Raw genomic sequence first — 17,191 nt, 5'->3', positions numbered from 1 at the left:
GTGCAACACTTACTAATGCTGCTTGAGTTAGTTATGCTGACAGTGGATTCACAATCTAGCTGCAAGTGAACCAGCAATTGAAAAATGCATGCTGGAAGATTTTAGACCTGCTATACTGCAGGTGTCTTTCTCTTCCTCAAGTTTATGGCATCCATCACTGCATGCTTCCTTCTATCAGGGCCAGCTTCAGAACTAGGAAATGAAAGGACTGTTTTTCATATTGCTCACAACCATATCAGGCATTTTTTATACTCGCCTACCTTCCACAGCACACCAAATGATTTATAAAATGCCAAATTTCTTGTACAGTGTTTCTTTCCTAGTCCTTGGATTCCATGTAGTTTGGCCTAGGTAGTGACTCACACAAATCTACATAATCCATTCTCTGGATAGTTCAGCTGACCCTGCTGTTTGGAAGCGCTTCTCAAAGGCAAACAACTTAAAAACAAAACCAATATGAATAATCCTATCCTCTAAATAAATATGTTAAGTGTTTCTAAATGTACACAGTAGTGGAATTCTAATCTCTTTAAAATAATTATCTGTTCCCTTCTCTGTTCCTTGCTTATGAAGACACACACTTAATCTCATCAGTCCCATCTGGCTTGGGGTTATGATAGTCAAACTTGGAAATGGTGACTCATTTTTTCAAGTTTCCCTATTGAGATGGCAAAAGAGCATTGCTTGACCAACAGTTCTGAACCAAGATAAGTTACTGAGGGAACAGAAGGTCACTTGTCTGCAAAGTTACCTTCTGTCATCAAGCAACATGTTTTAAGATTGTCCTGTGGTACACATCTTGGAGAGGTGTAAAAAGCAGAAAAACTACTGAAATCGGGAAGATTACCATAAAAATAAGATAGAGTAGATTTCTAAAAAGGAATTTAAAAAGAAAACTTCACTTAAGTTTGGAATGCAAATATTGAGAAGAGTAAATAAAGTTCATCCTACATCTGAACCCATCTCTCATTAAAGTCTCAGGTTGCATGTAGATGGAATTGTAACTGAATTAGATTTCAAGTGCTCTGAAAATAGGGGATATAATGATACAATGCAAAGAAGTGGGCAACAAGGTCAGTGGAAATTTGTTCCAGATGGTAAAGTGGAAATACCTTTGTTATGAGCAACGCTGAATTCTAGAAATTGAATTTTTCATTGCAATTATCTGTAAAAATGAGATCGGTTAAATTTTAAAATAATTAGCCAGACTGACTGGACTGTCAGGGCAAACTTACACTAGTAAATTAAAAATTCCTAGAGAAGTTTCTGGGCACTGAGACAAACTAGCATGTGAATGGTGCACATTATGCTAGTAAATTCTTCTAACAACTAAAACTAGGTGGCTGCATACAAATTGCTTTTTGGAAATGGTTCCCTGGGACACTCTAACTTTCAAACCATAACATAAAATATTTTCAAATGTGCTAGCTAGCAACTGTTTAAATCGTGTCAAAGAACGTATTATTAGTTTCTAGTATCAAGGATTACATTCCTGTTTCCAGTTCTATTTAGTTTATTAGCATCCCAGAATCTCTGCTTTCAGTACATACAGAACAAGTCAATAGTTTATTTAAGAAAATTGAAATTAGCCTAAGTAAAAACTTGCTCACTGTTAGAGATAGAATCCAACTATTTTTCCTGAAGCAATGACTTTCACTTAGAAACCAAGACGATCTGCTTTCCAATATTGCCTCCATTCATCATAGACTGGAAAGCGGCTTCAAGAGAAATAAAGAAAAAAGTTAGCGCCAAGCAAAATGTGACCAGTAGCTTTTAAAAAAGAAAAAAAAAGTGGTAGGAGCAAATGTATCAAACAGCTGTCCAAAAAGGAGGATCATGTTTTGGACCCAGACATATTTATCCTTAATGATGTGCTAAATTAAGAAGGAAACAAAAAAAATCTAGTCTGTAATAAACATAACATAAAAATCAGTTTAGATAAAATGCACAAATCTGAATTGGCAAATGAAACAAAGGAGGTAGTTCACCTCTACTGTCATTGTATTTAATCAGATTATTACTCTTAGAAAATGGTGTAAAAATCTTACCACCAATGTTTGCTAAGCCTTCTACAATGGTCTCTCTGACCTGTCAATGCAAACAAATCCTTTTAGCTTTCTTCAAACAAGATTAACATTTCTTAGTTATGTGCCATGAAACTGCCAAAGAAACTACAAAAATGTAAATAATTCTGTTGCTACAGTGGACAGTGCTCTGTTTGGGCCAGATGCTTTCATCAAAAGAGAAATACTTTCTGATAAACATGTAGGTGATTTAATTCTTCAATCAGAACTAGAATATCCCTGCCCCTGCCAACATTTCATATCTCGGGATTATCCCAAGAAAACTGAATGATCACTTAAAGAATCAAAAAATAATTTAGACAGATTCACAGGGAAGGGATGGATAAAGCACCTACCCATCACAAAACAATAAACAGTGATTGATTATAAAGCTTGAAACAAAATTTCAGACAAGATCCCCAAAAGCATTCAGGACACTAACTAATCAGGTATTTGAAAGTACGTATTTTAGAAGGTCTGATCCCTTAAGTAAAAAAGCCCTTGCACCCTATGCTGAAAGAAAGAATACAGATATCAGCAGCGTGTAATTAGAAAAGTCTGTCATATTACAGGCATGCCATCCTCAGCAGGTACCTACTAAAACAGTGCTACTTAATAAGCTTTCAATTATACTTACATATTCTTAAGAAAATCTGCTCAATCCTGAGGCATGGTAAGAGAGCCAGGGAAAAGAAATTGGACTTCCTGTAGTCAGCCCATGATCTGAGGAAATAGTATTAAAGGCCATAGATTAAATGTAAAAGTTCTTACCTTCAGTTTACCCTCTTGGATCCACTGACAGAGCTGTAATACACTAGCTTCTTGTTTGTGCATATAGTTCAACACTAAGAATCTTTCCCTGTGGAAGACAAGAATGAGCCTTGACTTAAGAAATGCTGGTACGCATATTTTGAAATCTTTACAAATCTTTTCAGGAAACAGCGTTATTGAAACTGAAGGGTTATGAGTACTAATTACAATGAGACCTAACTCTGAGCTTTGTCAGCTTATTGAGACAGCTCCCTGCTGCGGGAGCTTTACAGTAACATCGGTCTTAGACAAGTTATCCTGTTAAAGTACCAGGGAGAAAAGTAATAAAAATCAAGTAGTATTGCCAGAATAAGCAAATGTCCATAAAATGTGAGTGAATTCCTTTTTTTTTGGGGGGGTGGGGGTGGCAGGGGGTGTCAGGAGGGTGTTTGGTGTTTTGTTTTGTGGTAGGAAGAATAAGTTATGGACCTGCAACTAGATGGCGAGTATAAACTGACTTTCAGGCTCCACAGAATTTTGCATATCCTGCTGTCACATTTGTCTATAACAATCAAGAGAAACTGAAACAATCATAAAAAATGATAATTACTTGTAGCAACATACCAACTAAATTCTCCACTGCCTTCTACTATGCATGGTGGGGTTTAGTATTTTTATCCATTTTTTAAAAGCGCAGAGAACAGTAACAGGGATAAGAAAAGAATGTTAGTTAGAAGAGGTCAATCTGTTTGCACGGAAATCAAAAGTCTCCCTAACTTTCTGCAGTGCAACAAATGAAAAGTCTCTTAAGACTTTGCTCATAATCTCTGCCTTAGCTCCACCTGAATCCTGGTAGGAGATTCAGCAATTCTCAGAGTCAGAACAAAAATCAACGTTCTATCTGTATGTATCTGTCACACCTACATATCCATTATCTAATAAAACCCCAAACACAAAAGATTTCGATACAATTACCACGTCAGCTGCATCCTTACTTTAAAATTATTTGGTTTTCTCTCTGCCTGAACTATTACACTTGGAGAGAAGGCACTCTGCAAAACATCCGAGAACAGAACCATGGAAACACGTTCTTCCCTCATACTGAAGAATCTGTCAGGGACTCCAGGACTAAATCAAGCAACCACAAACACACACAACTATGTTAACAAGTAACAACATTCTTTCGCATTTTTTATGCTGATACAGACAAATGTAAGAGAAAGGATTTACTGACATTGTGATTATCGTTTCCTTTTTTACTATGCTAATATTCTGTTCCAGTAAAACGTGCCTACTGCGGATCTACAGGCTACCTTCCGAACACTCGAATCACAACATCACATGTGCAATCTACCTGGAACCTGGTCACAAGTTCTGGTGAAGAAATGTACCTTGTGATATTCCTTTCTTTCTGTATTTTTTCTATGTCAGGAGGCAGTGGAGGAGGATATGGCACATCTTTGTTATACTGAGATATCTGTCCACACAGGATGATATGGCTGTTCCGATTCATCTGTTGGGACAGCACAAAGTAAGGAAAATTACATTCCTTGGTCTCAAAAACTACATTTTCTAGAGATGCAATAGATTATATTGCAAAATTTCCAGAAGGGTACCCTTATTTAAAGCCACATTTCCTAGAAAAGAGTGGGAAAATTGCAGTCAGTCCCATTCAACCTATGACTACATTCAAATGCAGGGCAATAGTGGAAAAATAAACTCTATGCAGCCTATGTGTAATTTAAAAAGGCATCAAATACAAGGAATGTGAGAAACTGTTATCTTACCATGTGCCCTTTTTGTCAGGAGGAGAGGGGCAACAGGACAAAGAAGTTTCACCCAGCTGTTGGATACAGCTGTGACTTAGAGCTCCCAAAGATGGCATTGCCACCAAAGCCTCCCCCACCAAGAGAGAGTATTTTCATGTTAACAATGAAGAGGGCTGGTCAAAAGCCTTTATGGAGGCCCAGCAGAGCTGGTCTTTTGTGAAACCAGAAAACCAAAGCTGAAAAAACACAAGATTACTACACTGACAGACAAGGGGTTTTAGAATATTACCAAGTCTCCTGGCCAAAGAAGCAAGAGACAAGCAGCGGAAATTGTGTTTCTATCACTATACTGCCAGGCTAGTCCAAATGACAGACACTGATTTCAAATACCTGATTTCTCCTAAAGACCAGAATCAGCACCTGGATTAGATCAGTGAAGTGGAAAGCCTGCTCTGCTGTCTCCTGTATGAACCGAGTCAAAGCTGGACATGCAGACATTGGAGATTTACTAGAATAAACCCAACAGCCAGTATAATCACCTGACTTATAACTGCATCACTGATGTCTCCACCAACATTGTCAAAGTAAACATCCACACCACCCGGGCAGAGTTCACGTAGCTGCTCTGCCACATCCCCCTTCTTGTAATTGATAGCAGCATCAAACCCCATTTCTTCAACCAAAATGGAGCACTTTTCATCTGTGCCAGCAATCCCCACAACTCTAGAGCAGCCCTCCAAACGGCCAATCTGCAGGCACACAGTTAAAAAAAAACAACAAAAAAACCCAAACAATAAAGAGAAGTTAGATCATTCATCTGCATAAAGGTACCAGTGGGAGTCAGGGGGCCTAAGGGGTGTTATCAGTTATCCCCCACCCACTAAACCCCAGGCAGCAAAGTTCAGCAGAGGCTCCCATCTCCTCTGTCATGCGACACAACTGCCTCTTGTCACTCTGTCCTCACACCTAGAGAAGGGGCAGATAAAAATCACAATCTGCCATCTTTCCAAACTCGCTGACTGCAGGAGATCTAGTCTGAGTCATCACCAACAACTGGCAGGATTGGAGAGCCAATGATAGTATAAAATGACCATCTGCCAAGTACCATAATAAAAGAAAATAGCTAATAAAAGGCCAAAAAGATTGGACAATAATTTATTTAAATACATTCTTCACAGATTTGCTTATGCATTATTTCTTCATAGCTTCTCTTTATCAGTAAGTCTTAAGCTTACTTAATATCTATTGTGTTTATGTTTCCATATGCGTGTATGTGTGTGTACATTTGTAGATATGCACAGACACTGATACACAAACACACTGTAACAAGTTCTGCAAAGCTAACGAGAATAAAAGTGCTGTAAATCTCAAAAAACAAAGGATATCATGGAACACAACACAATGAAGGGTTCATTACATTTTTTTTTACTGACTATTTTCTAATACAGAAAAAATGAAAGTTGCCAGTCAACTCATCAAACAGCAGATTACTATACATATACACATGTATTTGTATCATCTATTTTATTTATGCTAGGGACAAGTAATCACCTTGGGTCGTTTTCTCCTATCCCAGTTTCATGAAACAAGTTTCACACCTAAAATCTTTCCCAGTGAGAGTTTGGCCAAATCTGTGAAACAGACCCTTCCCATGGAGTTACTCCTGCTCACTTTTACATTTTAGATTTTATATGTACATTTACTAACCAGCATGTATCAGAAAACAGACTCGGCAACACAGTATGCTTGTGTATCTTAAGTCTACCTACCTGGCCAGCCAGAGAGCCGCAGGCACCAGCTGCTCCACTCACCACCATTGTCTGATTTGCACCCACAGCCACGTGTCCTTTCTCCTTTATACCTAGCAGGGCTGTCAGTCCTGTGATGCCAGCTGCACCGAGAAAGTAGGAAAGGTGTCCATTTACAAGCTGTGGAACAAGCTACAAAACAGAAACGCATGGTGGTGTTCATTTCTTTTTAAGGTGCAGTTTTGCTGTTTGCTATTTGATTGTCTGAGGATAGAAGACCAACTCAGGATATTTACCAGGCAAGGTACAACTGGTAGGGACAAGCTATCTATAAACTAGCTCTACCCTAATAACAAGTTCATACAAAATGAAACAAAGATTACATTTCTATAGTTTTAGAAAATGTTTTTAAACCAAGTCGCTCACAAAAACTTAAATGATGCACCTGTCAAAAGGCAGCTGGGAGAAAAGTTTCCAGCAATGGTGAATTACCCCTACGCCAGCGTTAAGGATAAAACAGCACCGCTTTATCAAATACTGTGATTGCATATCAGTGGCAAAGGGTCCTAAAGGAATGAGTTTATTGGAAAGTATACATTCCTAAACTACAATAATTTTCTGTGTTACATGAGGATGATCAACACAATAGTCCTAATGGACTGTTTCCTCTCCACTTTCAACTTAATATTGAATACCCTTTCTTCTGTGGATGTAAAGCCTCAAGTAAAAGCTTTCACTAACATATGTTAGTAAAATAAATTTAATTAAATATATCTGAAGCCTTTCATGTCATATGACCACACTCTCATGGATCAGGAATTCTACTAGAATTAGAATAATTTACAGAATTAATTAACAGAAGCAGCTTCATGGAAATTGATTTAAAACCCAACTACTGGAATAATACTGACATGTCTGGTAACCATCAAAAGCATTTACACTTTTGTTAAGAAGAGAGAGAAATTTATATAAATTTTGCCACCTGTGAGTTGAGCTGCCTTTTGAGAACTAGTTGCTTCAAAAATATCGGCTTGTTTTTCACTAAGTATCATTAGCCACTACTTAAAAAAAAAAAAAAAAGGTTTAATAAAAGAAAATAGTGACAATCTGGGCTTTGCATTTACATTACCTTTTGTAGCAAGCTTCCGTCTAGAATTGCCACTGTTTGCCAGGGCCAATTAAAGGAAGTTACAAAGTCTCCTTTAGCAAGGTTATCATGCTTGCTCTCCTCCACAACCCCAATGCCCCCACCATCAGCAACTTTGGACAGCTGCCAGGGCAGGAGGTAATCGGAGCCAGTATCCTCATTCATTCGGCAGCGCTGAAAGACAAGGCTTTAATGCAAGGCTTTGATGGAACACACGATTTGTTTATAACTTCAAATGAAGTTGGGGATGAGATATGTTTAGAACTTCAAACACAAGGGCTACTCAAAAATCTCTCAGTAAGCCCCAAATATTCATCATCTTTTCGTAGATCCCTCTTTCCCCGCTTGTTTGCTCAGTACAAAAGGAAGACGGACAATTCTTATCACCTCCAGCAGCTTTACCAAAGCCAACATGTTCTGTAGACGCTGCCTCAAAGTCAGCTGTGCAACCGAAGACTACTGGCTTGGGTCTGACAAGAATCCTGTAAATGCCATTCCTTAACTGGATGAACCATAGAAATGCAGGATTGAAAAAAACCACCCACAAGTCCCTCAGTCCATGCCTATGCACTGAAGAACAGTCAAATTTAAGTAGACCACCCCAACAGAGATCAGTTTCTAAGGAACATCTTGAAGTCTGAAGTCTTTTCTTTGTATCTCCCCCTGTAGTCTGAGTTAGTACTTCACGATTCTTAAACTATTCCTTAATTTCCAAGCTAAATGCACTTTCCTGACATTAAGAATGCTTCTTTCCTACTATCTTCATCTGTGCAGGAACAAAAGATCAGAATTCTCTTTATAGCAAACTTTTACATATTAGCAGACCAGGTCTGCCTGATTCTCCTACTTTCACTTCCATTTCAACAAACTCTCCCAAGCACATGATTTCTACAGTTTTGCAGAATTAGGTTCAAGTGCTCATTATGGCTTCATTCACTCATCCTCTCTCTGTTGTCATTGTTTACAAAGTATTGACACATTTTGTTCTGCCATCACCCACCTGAGGAGAAAATATGACTTTCATATGTAAACAAAACTGGTAATAGCCAAATAACATTTAACTTGATTCGTTTATGTGTTTTGTCTGGAATCTTTTTGCCTGATCATGTCACTCCCTTGCTTCATCATGAAATATTATTCCTCCTCTGCCCACACACCCCTCAATTAAAAAGTATTTCCATCCATGGGGAAGAAAAAAAAAAGTTAAAAATGTACATATAAAAAAGACAACGTTCAGAAAAAGCTGATACAAATTTGTAATGGTATACCAGGGCTCACAGTCTCCTCCTGGTCCTATAGTCATATTCCTATATATATCGCAAGCACATTAATGCCAAATTCCTTCCCAATAGAACTCCATCAGAATGAACAGAATTACTGTTATACTAGAGATACATTTGTGCTATAATTGGTAACTTTGGTGTTAAACATCATGACAGGTATAGAGTTGAAGATATTTTAAACCTACCATGTATGGGTCCACAGAGAGATAAAGGGTTCTAACGCACACTTGTCCTGCTTGGATTGTATCTGCTATTGTACCTTGTTCCAGCCGGAAGTTTTCAGCCACTGGCACTCCATTCTTACCTAGAATTGTTTTAAAGTCAAACAAATAAATGAATCAATATAAAGATTCCCTTAATCAATATGGGAAGCCCTTAGACAGTGCTTTTTAGAACAAGTTAGGGTCTATCTTTACTTGGGTATAAAACTACCAAACAAAATTTGGATTTTGTGTCACAGACTATGATTTAAATGGGTGCGCTACCACCATCCAAACTGAAGACCCATTGATCTGTCACCTTACATTTACCTGGGTCGGCACCAAGCACTTGCACTGACTGACAGTTTCTGTGCTGTTTGCTACACATAATTTTTATGAACAATTAGGGCAAATTAAAGGGGGAAAAGAAAAAAGGTTTCACGCTCAAAAAATGGGTCTATATACCCTATGTACTAAAAAGCCCCTAACTTTCAAAACAAAAACATGCATTGGGAGTTCTCTCACATAACAAAACCACTGTGTATTATTTTGTGAGTAGCAAATGACCATACATTTTAACTAGGTAAATTTTAAACCCTCACCTTTCAGTCTCTTTTGACTCAGTGAGATTGGGGGAATACAGACCATTGCCATCGCACATGCATATGCTGCAAGAGCATCTCTTCACAGTCACAGATGGACCTCCTTAAATTAAAGCTTCCCAGAAACACCTATAAAATGTGTGCCAAGAGCCCCAGACCTGGAGGCTTCATCCTCAGGTTGGTACCGCATACAGCGGATCAATCAGACTAACAACTGGAACCACCAGCACTAAAGGGAGAGAGACAGATACCCATGTATGTTTTAAGTCAGAGTGACTGGGTGACTATAGCAGGCTACCACTGAAAAATTAGATTTGCATTAATAAAGACTTATTTACAGGTCACACAATAGTTCTTACCTCTTAGGAGTATTTTGGCATTGAGCAGCATACAATACTGCCCCAAAAACTTAATGCACACATGTGGGTTTTCTACAACAGACTATTTATAAACTCACTATTTGAAATATTATGCTGTCATCCGTAACAAGGCAAATGTGTAAACAAGGAAGTAAACAAATAGTCAAGAGTGTAAATTTAAAAAATAAATACTTTGAAACATGGGAGGAATAAAAGATTTAATATTTACTAAAAGAAAACAAAAATTAACAGTAACAAAACACTATTTCAGTCATCTCTTAAAATGCAAAAAGAATAAATGTCAGAACTAAAAAGCAATGCTTGGTCATGTTTCTTCACTTTGGGGTTTCTCACATTTTATGTGACAATCTTTTTTTTTCTCACCCAAGAATTTAGAAATCTGTATATCCAGACTAAATAAATACACCTCAAAATAAACTTTACTTATTGCTGCATGCAGTATTAAGATATATCAATGTCAGTAACTCTTAAGTTAGTGTCTGTTTCTCCGCTCACCATTTTGGAGCATTAGGCAACCATAACGAACATATTGCTCCTTTATTGGAGAGAAATACATACCGGGGCGTGAATTCAGCACTACTCTCTGTATAATCATCCCTGCTTTTGCAGCAATTTCACACTGGGTTCCTGCAAAGGAAAACATTGTTTCAAGGACTGAAACATAAATTTTCTTGAAAGATAGTATGGTGTGAAGTACTTAGTAATTTGGAAGTGGGATGAAATATGTGCCTCACCAACTTCAGCATCTATGACCAAGAATCATATAAATGTAAATAAAAACAAACTTGTGAATAGTTTCCCTGTTTATCTTGTTAAAGCTGTGATTTTATACAATGTCACACTAGCACCTTCTGGAAAGACTGAAAATTATAATGTACTGTGCTCCTTGTAAGATCATCACTCCCTACTGTGCTACGCTGTAGGAGAGGCGTTTGGTTTGCTTTCCATGCTGAGAACATTGCTCCCACCTAAGACACCGAGGCAGCTTTGCATGTGTAAGTCAGATGCAACTCACTAAAAGGCATGCACTCATGCCAGCAATAGCACTATGCAGATACATGACAAAAAGAGATTGCCGTGTAAGATGTTCCATATGAAACAGCAAGTCTTTCTATTAGCAGTGCATTTTCTCCTATGAAATGGTCTGGCTCAAAGGTAAGAAAGAATTAGATCACTGTTTGATCTGTTTTACTGAAAAATTTCTCCTTGAATTTCAACAGTTTAAAAGAGGACTGTAAATGTGTCTTCTTACAACTGTGAGCTGCCAAAGCGATTTAGAAAAACTATGAGAAATGGATCTCAAATGTGTTTTAAAGCATCACATCAGTGAAAAATAAGTGACCTGCACAGTTCTCTGGACAGAACAATGTAGAATATCAGTCTACAACAACAGGAAAGAACCCCACACTTTGATTAAGTTATTAGTTACTGTTTAAAAAATAAAAAATGAGCATTGAAAATACAGGAATTAACAGTTAAAGAAACATAACAATGGATTTTTATATCCACACAGCTCTGGAATAAATGTACTCTACTATATACTTTCTGTGTGATCATGGGCACATCACTTTGTACTTCTCTTATAAAATACTTTTCAGAACAAAACTCCAAATTCCTCCTGATAACATTTGCCTAACAAAACTACATTGAAGTGGTACAGTTGTTATCCCTAGAGCAACTGTCTTAGCATCTGAGAATTTGTGCTAATACAATAAGCATTTTATAAACTGTCAGATGTACCCAGTGCAATTTAAAACAACAACTTTACTCCAGTAAATAATTTGTAGACATACAGAACTTGGCTGAAGTTTATAACCACTAATGAAACTACTCTGTGCAGAAATAAGTTAAGAATGCGGTGAATACAAACCGCCAGCAATCTTGACAGCTCACATGAAATTTGGGCAGATCACTATTTGTAGTCAGTTTAAATCTGTCCATGGTGTTAGGGGTTTGATCCACTGTTCATAAACCACACAGAGTAAGCAGAACTGCTTTACAGCTCATGCCTTACAGAAACGTCCGCCATCAACGCTACTCACTCAATTTTTATCCTGAAACTAAATACCTGTATTATAAAAACACAAAAACCCAATCTGAACAACAAAAAAGGTGATGAAAAGCAATTTTATTGTGCCCAACACATGCTTGAAATATCTGCTATAATAGTACAGGGGAAAAAATAGAGGTCTTTAAAGAAAAAACCCATAGATCTTAACATATTAAAAGAAAGCAAAAGCAATACAGAGCAGCATAGAAAGATGAGGGGAAAAAGCATACAATTTAAGTTCAGATTACTTCTTTGAATGCCTGACATTCTGAGGGAACAAAACCACTGTTGATTTCCCAGATCATTTTCTCAGCTTTTTGTTGAGAAGGCTGTGTTGAGAAGCCTTCAAATTCAATTTGAAGATCTTCCAGATACTGTGAGTGGGTGGGCAGAAAGGGAGGCTGGCAACTGAACTGTCACTCATTCTATGACAGCTGTCACAGTAAAATACAACACTGGAAATGGACATTTACTTCTAAATATAACTGCATTCACTCTGTGGTGGAAATTTATATTATAACTCTATGGTTATTTAACACCATTACACAAGCAAATGTTCATACCAATATCATTACATAGTAACAAACAATCAAACTTTCCTCACATTATAAACAATACAGAAGTGACTAAAGAAAGCAAGTTAGAGGCACCATCCTTTAGCACCGTAAACTGAGGAAAGCTTTTGGAGAAAGAGAAGATTTTTTAAAAGTTAAATAAAGGGGATTTGTATCATATACATAATCCTTCTCAATATATGCATGATGCCAATATGACACATGCTTTTGAATATTTTTTTAAGACCAACAGGAAGCAACATGCATTACTATTTTTTTAGCTTTTCCAAACAACAATAATGAGATGGTTCTACTTTTGAACTCAAATGGAGTGAAACTCCATTATAAGTTTTATCATCATTCTATGCCAAGATCACCTGTCCCACCCTCCAAGTACAACAGAAGCATTAAGCAGCACAACAGCAGTACCTTCAGGGGAGTCTCTAGTATGTTCTTGCCCAGTTTTATTCTTACCCCTTTCTCCCCTTGCTTTTCTTTTCCCATTTTTGCAGAGACATGACAGGTCCCTTTAAAAATGTTAAATAAATTCCTCAGCGCTAAAACGCTCCAGTTTGTTTATCCTGGGCTTGGTTCCTCTACCTTCTTGTTAGACTGCCCATAAGACATTGTTTACAGTTACATATGCTTTTGCCAAAAAGATTCACCTGCTTCCAACTTGTTAGAGCCCATGCCAGGTGCAGCCTAATAGAAAAATGAAGAGCAGGTAGTTTATCCCTCCTGTATCAGGCCTAGGTGGCAGTCAGTCTAAATGGAGGACAAGTAAGACTGAAAGTCTTCTGGAACTGTGGTCTCAAAATGGCTGGAATGAGGATCCTCAGAGGAAACTCAAGGAAAGACATTTCAAGGAGGAATGACTCTGAATGAGGAACATGCAGGAAGGAAAGATGGGAAGGACTGGCACTAGCAATCAGGGAGAACAGAGAAACATGGCAAGAATAGCAACTTAAAGGCTAGTAAAGCAGGAAAGTGAGAAATAGAATGGGGAAAGAGAACCAGAGAAACTGTGAACAATAGATGAGACACAACCAAGCAAACTGATGTGAATGGCTGGGCAAAAAGCAAAAAAATGGTAACTTCAACTGGTAAGGTGAGGTGAATGGAAATGGAAAAGCAAATGTAATGGATTAGGCACCAAACTCTCCGTCACACCACTAAGCAGCTCTACACTTGAAGAATGTTAATTAATTCCAAACTAAAGTTTTCAAAAAGAAGCTAGTATCAACACTAGCTATCATGAAGGGAGAAAAACGCATGCCATAAAAAGCTAAGTACTTTCATGAACCGAACCAACAAATTCAGATTTTCTAGTGATTCATGTCTCATCTCTGAAATCTCTGGTGTGAAGTTCCTCCTCCCATAGGTATTTTCTCCACGTGGATTCCCTGACACACTGTAGGGCTGCAGTCTTTCCCTCAAGAAAGAAACAGATGAATATGGAAGAATGACAATAGTAGTAGGATCTTGATCCAGCCATCCTTTTTATATTCCAAGAAGCCTAATATGTTTGATATTTTTATCAAATTTGACTGCCATACAGAGCAAAAGTATACACCCACCTACACATAATAGGGTTGAATAAACTTTACTTTTTCAGATCCAGGCATCAGAAAAGCTGAAAGCTCTCAGTTACCTCCTCTTGGGCATACTTTTTTTTTTTTTAACAAATAAAAAGTTGTATTGGAGTTGCTGAAAATTGTAAACATTCCAACACAAAAGGCCTGGTTTTCTTCAGCAGAATTTCAAGTTGGGAATGAACAGAAGAATGCAGATTGCTCCCAGAAAGCCAGGAGCATCACCTGATATTTTTTTGAGAAACCTGTGGTGTAGTATTCAGGCTCCCACATGATAGCAATCCCAAAGAGTGTACCGATTATCCACTTTCCTAGGTATGACCAAAGACCAAGTTAGAAGTCACTGCTGTCAAAGGCAGAAGAGCCACTGAAGACTGTCTTGCAGATGGTTCTACCAGTTTCAGAAGCTGCAGACAGAATAACGTGAGAGAGAGAAACCGAGAGGTCAGAAGCAATGGAGGACGTTCAGTTCCACAAGCCGCAGAGAGGCCGTGTCCTGGGCGCCGAGGGCTCCTTTCCTCTGGGATCCTCCCCTGCCCCGCGCCACGGTTCAATGCGGAGACTGGGTAAAACTAGCTCCTGTTCCAGGGAGCAGGCGACCCTACAGCAGCCCCTTCCTACCGTCACACCTGCGCCCCCGCCTACCCTGCAACGACGCGGCGCTCTCCCCTGAGGAAACGGCTCCCGGGCAGCAGGGCAGGGGGAGGGCTCGGAGGGCGCTGCCAAGCTCCCTCCAGGCGGGACGCAGCCGCAGGGCCTCCCGGTTCTACGCCGGGCGTCGCGGCAGGCTCATCTCGAGGGGGCCGGCGGGCACCCACGGGCCCGGCCGCGGAGGCCGCCGAGGCCCCGCCGCGCCGCTCAGCGCGCGCCGCCCCTCCCCGCGCGCGCACGGCCACGGGCCGGGCCCCCACCGCACGCCGCCCCGCGCGCCACCCGCGAAGGGCCCCCGCTCACCTTGACCCGCGCCTCGAGCGCTCCAGCACGTTAGTCACGGGGCGCGCGGGCGGCCCCGCCCCAGCCCCGCCGCGCGCATGCGCGCGCGCCTCAAACAGGGAAGCGCTGAGGAGCGCGGCCTAGAGCGGCGGCGGGGCGGGGCGGCCGCGGCGGGGCGGGGCGGGCAGGGGCAGGGGCAGGGGCAGGGGCAGGGGCAGGGGCAGGGGCTGCGGCTGCGTCCTGCGTCCTCAGCCCTGGGCCGCCGATGGTCTTCTACGGCACCAGGTGCCCAGTTTTGCCCTCCCGTGTCGCGGGGAGTGGGTGATACGGCTGTGGGCCGGGGTCTCCTGCCTCGCGGCCCGGCCGCCTGTGCAGGTGAGGTGATGGTGGCCCGTCTGCTGAGGTGCTGGGACAAGGCGCTTGCAGCTCCTGTGGGGTTTTCCTTGCAGAGAGAGGGTAACCCTGAGAGATACTTTCTCCCTGCGTCTTCCAGTGGGTGAGGTGTTGTTCATTGATGCAATGTAAGTCTGTATTATGAGGCCCTTGCAGCTCATGGGGTGTTTTCCTTGGAGAGAGAGAGGGTAATGCTGAGAGGTACTTCGTCCCTGGGACTGCTAGTGGATGAGATGTTGTTCGCTGATGCGATACAAAGCTGTATTATGGCCATTTGTAGAATTCCAGCAAAGTTGCTATTGCATAATTATAATGTTGTATTTACTATATACATGCTTTTGCTATGGTGGAATACAGATGAAGAAGCATCTTTACTGAAAGAACCGGCTGTAGAAGGATGAATAACTGAGGAACCAGAGCTTTCCCGGGGTGGGGCTCAGGTTCTGGCGCTGCCTGACTGGATTGCTTTGTGTACTCGCCCTACGTTGTGGTGGCTCGCCATGCTGGAAAGGCAAACAGGTCCATGAAGTGGCCACTGAGTCTGTGGAAATTACTGCAGACTCAAAGTGACCACTGAATACTGGAAAAATTCTTCCAAACTAATGATCCTGATGACTTTGTACTCTGCCTCTCACATAAAGGCAGGCAAAGCCTTTTCTATTGGAGCTTTACCCGTAGAGGTTTAATAATACATGTCTAAGAGAATGACTTACATTTGTGCCACTGTAATATAGAAAATTTTGCCTTTCATATTAGTTGAAATAACATCACTGGAACTATAACAGTCTAGGGGAAAAAATGAGGAATCTTAATAAGGGATTTATACATCCATACTTTTTTTTCTCTAGTATCACTTGATCTAATGATAGGTCAACTTCTTACTAGTGTAATGCACTGAAAATAAGTCTTCATTGTCCCCGTGGTTTCAAATGGGCTTATCTTGTATGTAGAAGGCCTGCATTAAAATGAACGAATACTGACTTGCTACATACTTGTGCAAGAAAAGAGCAGCCCAATTACTACAAAAATAATTATTTCAGAAACCAGTGTTACGTGTCATTATATGAGCAAACAGGAAAAGATTATGAAGTGTATTAATGGAGAACAGCTCCCTGTTAATTTAGAAGTAGTATATCTCAGTGACTAGTAATAATTGAAAGAAAAGTGGTGAAAACAAATGCTGTATATGGGTACATGAGCATATTTTTTCCCATATATAATGACAGTGCAACTTCAGATGTTTTATAAATACACAAAAAAACCACAAACCCAACCCCAAAACAACCCAAACCCCAATGCATTAAATGGGCTTTTAAAATCTCTGTACAACCCTGCCTTCTCTTGCCTAGCACAGCATAGCTTTGTTTTCTCCACAAACAAGATTATCCTGAAAGGTGGTTACAGCAATCATCTGCAGTTTACTGTTTTAACCCTTATATTCCACCCCTCACCCACCCCCCCTTATCTCTTTTGTTAATGAAGCTATTGTGAAATAAGCTTAGGTGTGAATTTAAAATGCAGTAGCTATTCTGCACTAACTTGCCTTGTGGATCCATGTTCTACTCTAAGAATGCCTTTTTCTGGTTTAGCTTAATCTACCTCAGACTCAACCAAACCACACAAAGTCACCTTTCACGTGAAAGAAAACTGTCCTTGCAAGCAGGTGGTAGTGGAATAGTTGTTACTTAACAGATATTAGGGGTTGTTGCCACATATAAATAAGGCTA

General features: G+C 40.0%; 1 protein-coding gene across 10 annotated transcripts; it reads right to left on the bottom strand.

Moving 5' to 3' along the window:
- Positions 1 to 1,495: 1,495 nt before the first annotated feature.
- PTGR2 (prostaglandin reductase 2) lies at positions 1,496 to 15,188 on the bottom strand. 10 transcript variants are annotated; one of them, XM_055815898.1, is made up of 11 exons: positions 15,093 to 15,163; positions 14,364 to 14,545; positions 10,501 to 10,569; positions 8,946 to 9,064; positions 7,460 to 7,651; positions 6,352 to 6,522; positions 5,122 to 5,331; positions 4,205 to 4,326; positions 2,835 to 2,922; positions 2,049 to 2,088; positions 1,496 to 1,718 (listed from the first exon to the last, which is right to left on the bottom strand). In XM_055815898.1, the coding sequence occupies exons 3-11, from the start codon at positions 10,535 to 10,537 to the stop codon at positions 1,654 to 1,656; spliced, it is 1,044 nt and encodes a 347-aa protein (XP_055671873.1). In that variant the 5' UTR covers positions 10,538 to 10,569; positions 14,364 to 14,545; positions 15,093 to 15,163; the 3' UTR covers positions 1,496 to 1,653. The 10 variants fall into 10 exon arrangements, with proteins under 10 accessions (XP_055671873.1, XP_055671892.1, XP_055671855.1 ...); XM_055815917.1 differs by having other exon boundaries at positions 14,435 to 14,545; XM_055815880.1 differs by lacking the exon at positions 15,093 to 15,163 and adding an exon at positions 14,784 to 14,990.
- Between the last annotated feature and the right edge of the window lie 2,003 nt (positions 15,189 to 17,191).

The sequence above is a fragment of the Falco peregrinus genome, chromosome 1 (assembly GCF_023634155.1).
Source record: "Falco peregrinus isolate bFalPer1 chromosome 1, bFalPer1.pri, whole genome shotgun sequence".
Classification (NCBI taxonomy): Eukaryota; Metazoa; Chordata; class Aves; order Falconiformes; family Falconidae; genus Falco; species Falco peregrinus.
Note: the sequence above shows the minus strand (reverse complement) of the source record. Positions and strands in the feature narration are given on the sequence as shown.

What these genes read in the sequence shown, in the direction of transcription:
- PTGR2 (XM_027795838.2), bottom strand. Translation starts at nt 9,614, where the DNA reads ATGGCAATGGTCTGTATTCCCCCAATCTCACTGAGTCAAAAGAGACTG. An exon ending in GAGTCAAAAGAGACTGAAAG is followed by an intron (nt 9,065 to 9,562) that starts GTGAGGGTTTAA and finishes AAACAATTCTAG; the next exon opens with GTAAGAATGGAGTGCCAGTG. An exon ending in AGGCTTAGCAAACATTGGTG is followed by an intron (nt 1,719 to 2,048) that starts GTAAGATTTTTA and finishes TTTCTCTTGAAG; the next exon opens with CCGCTTTCCAGTCTATGATG.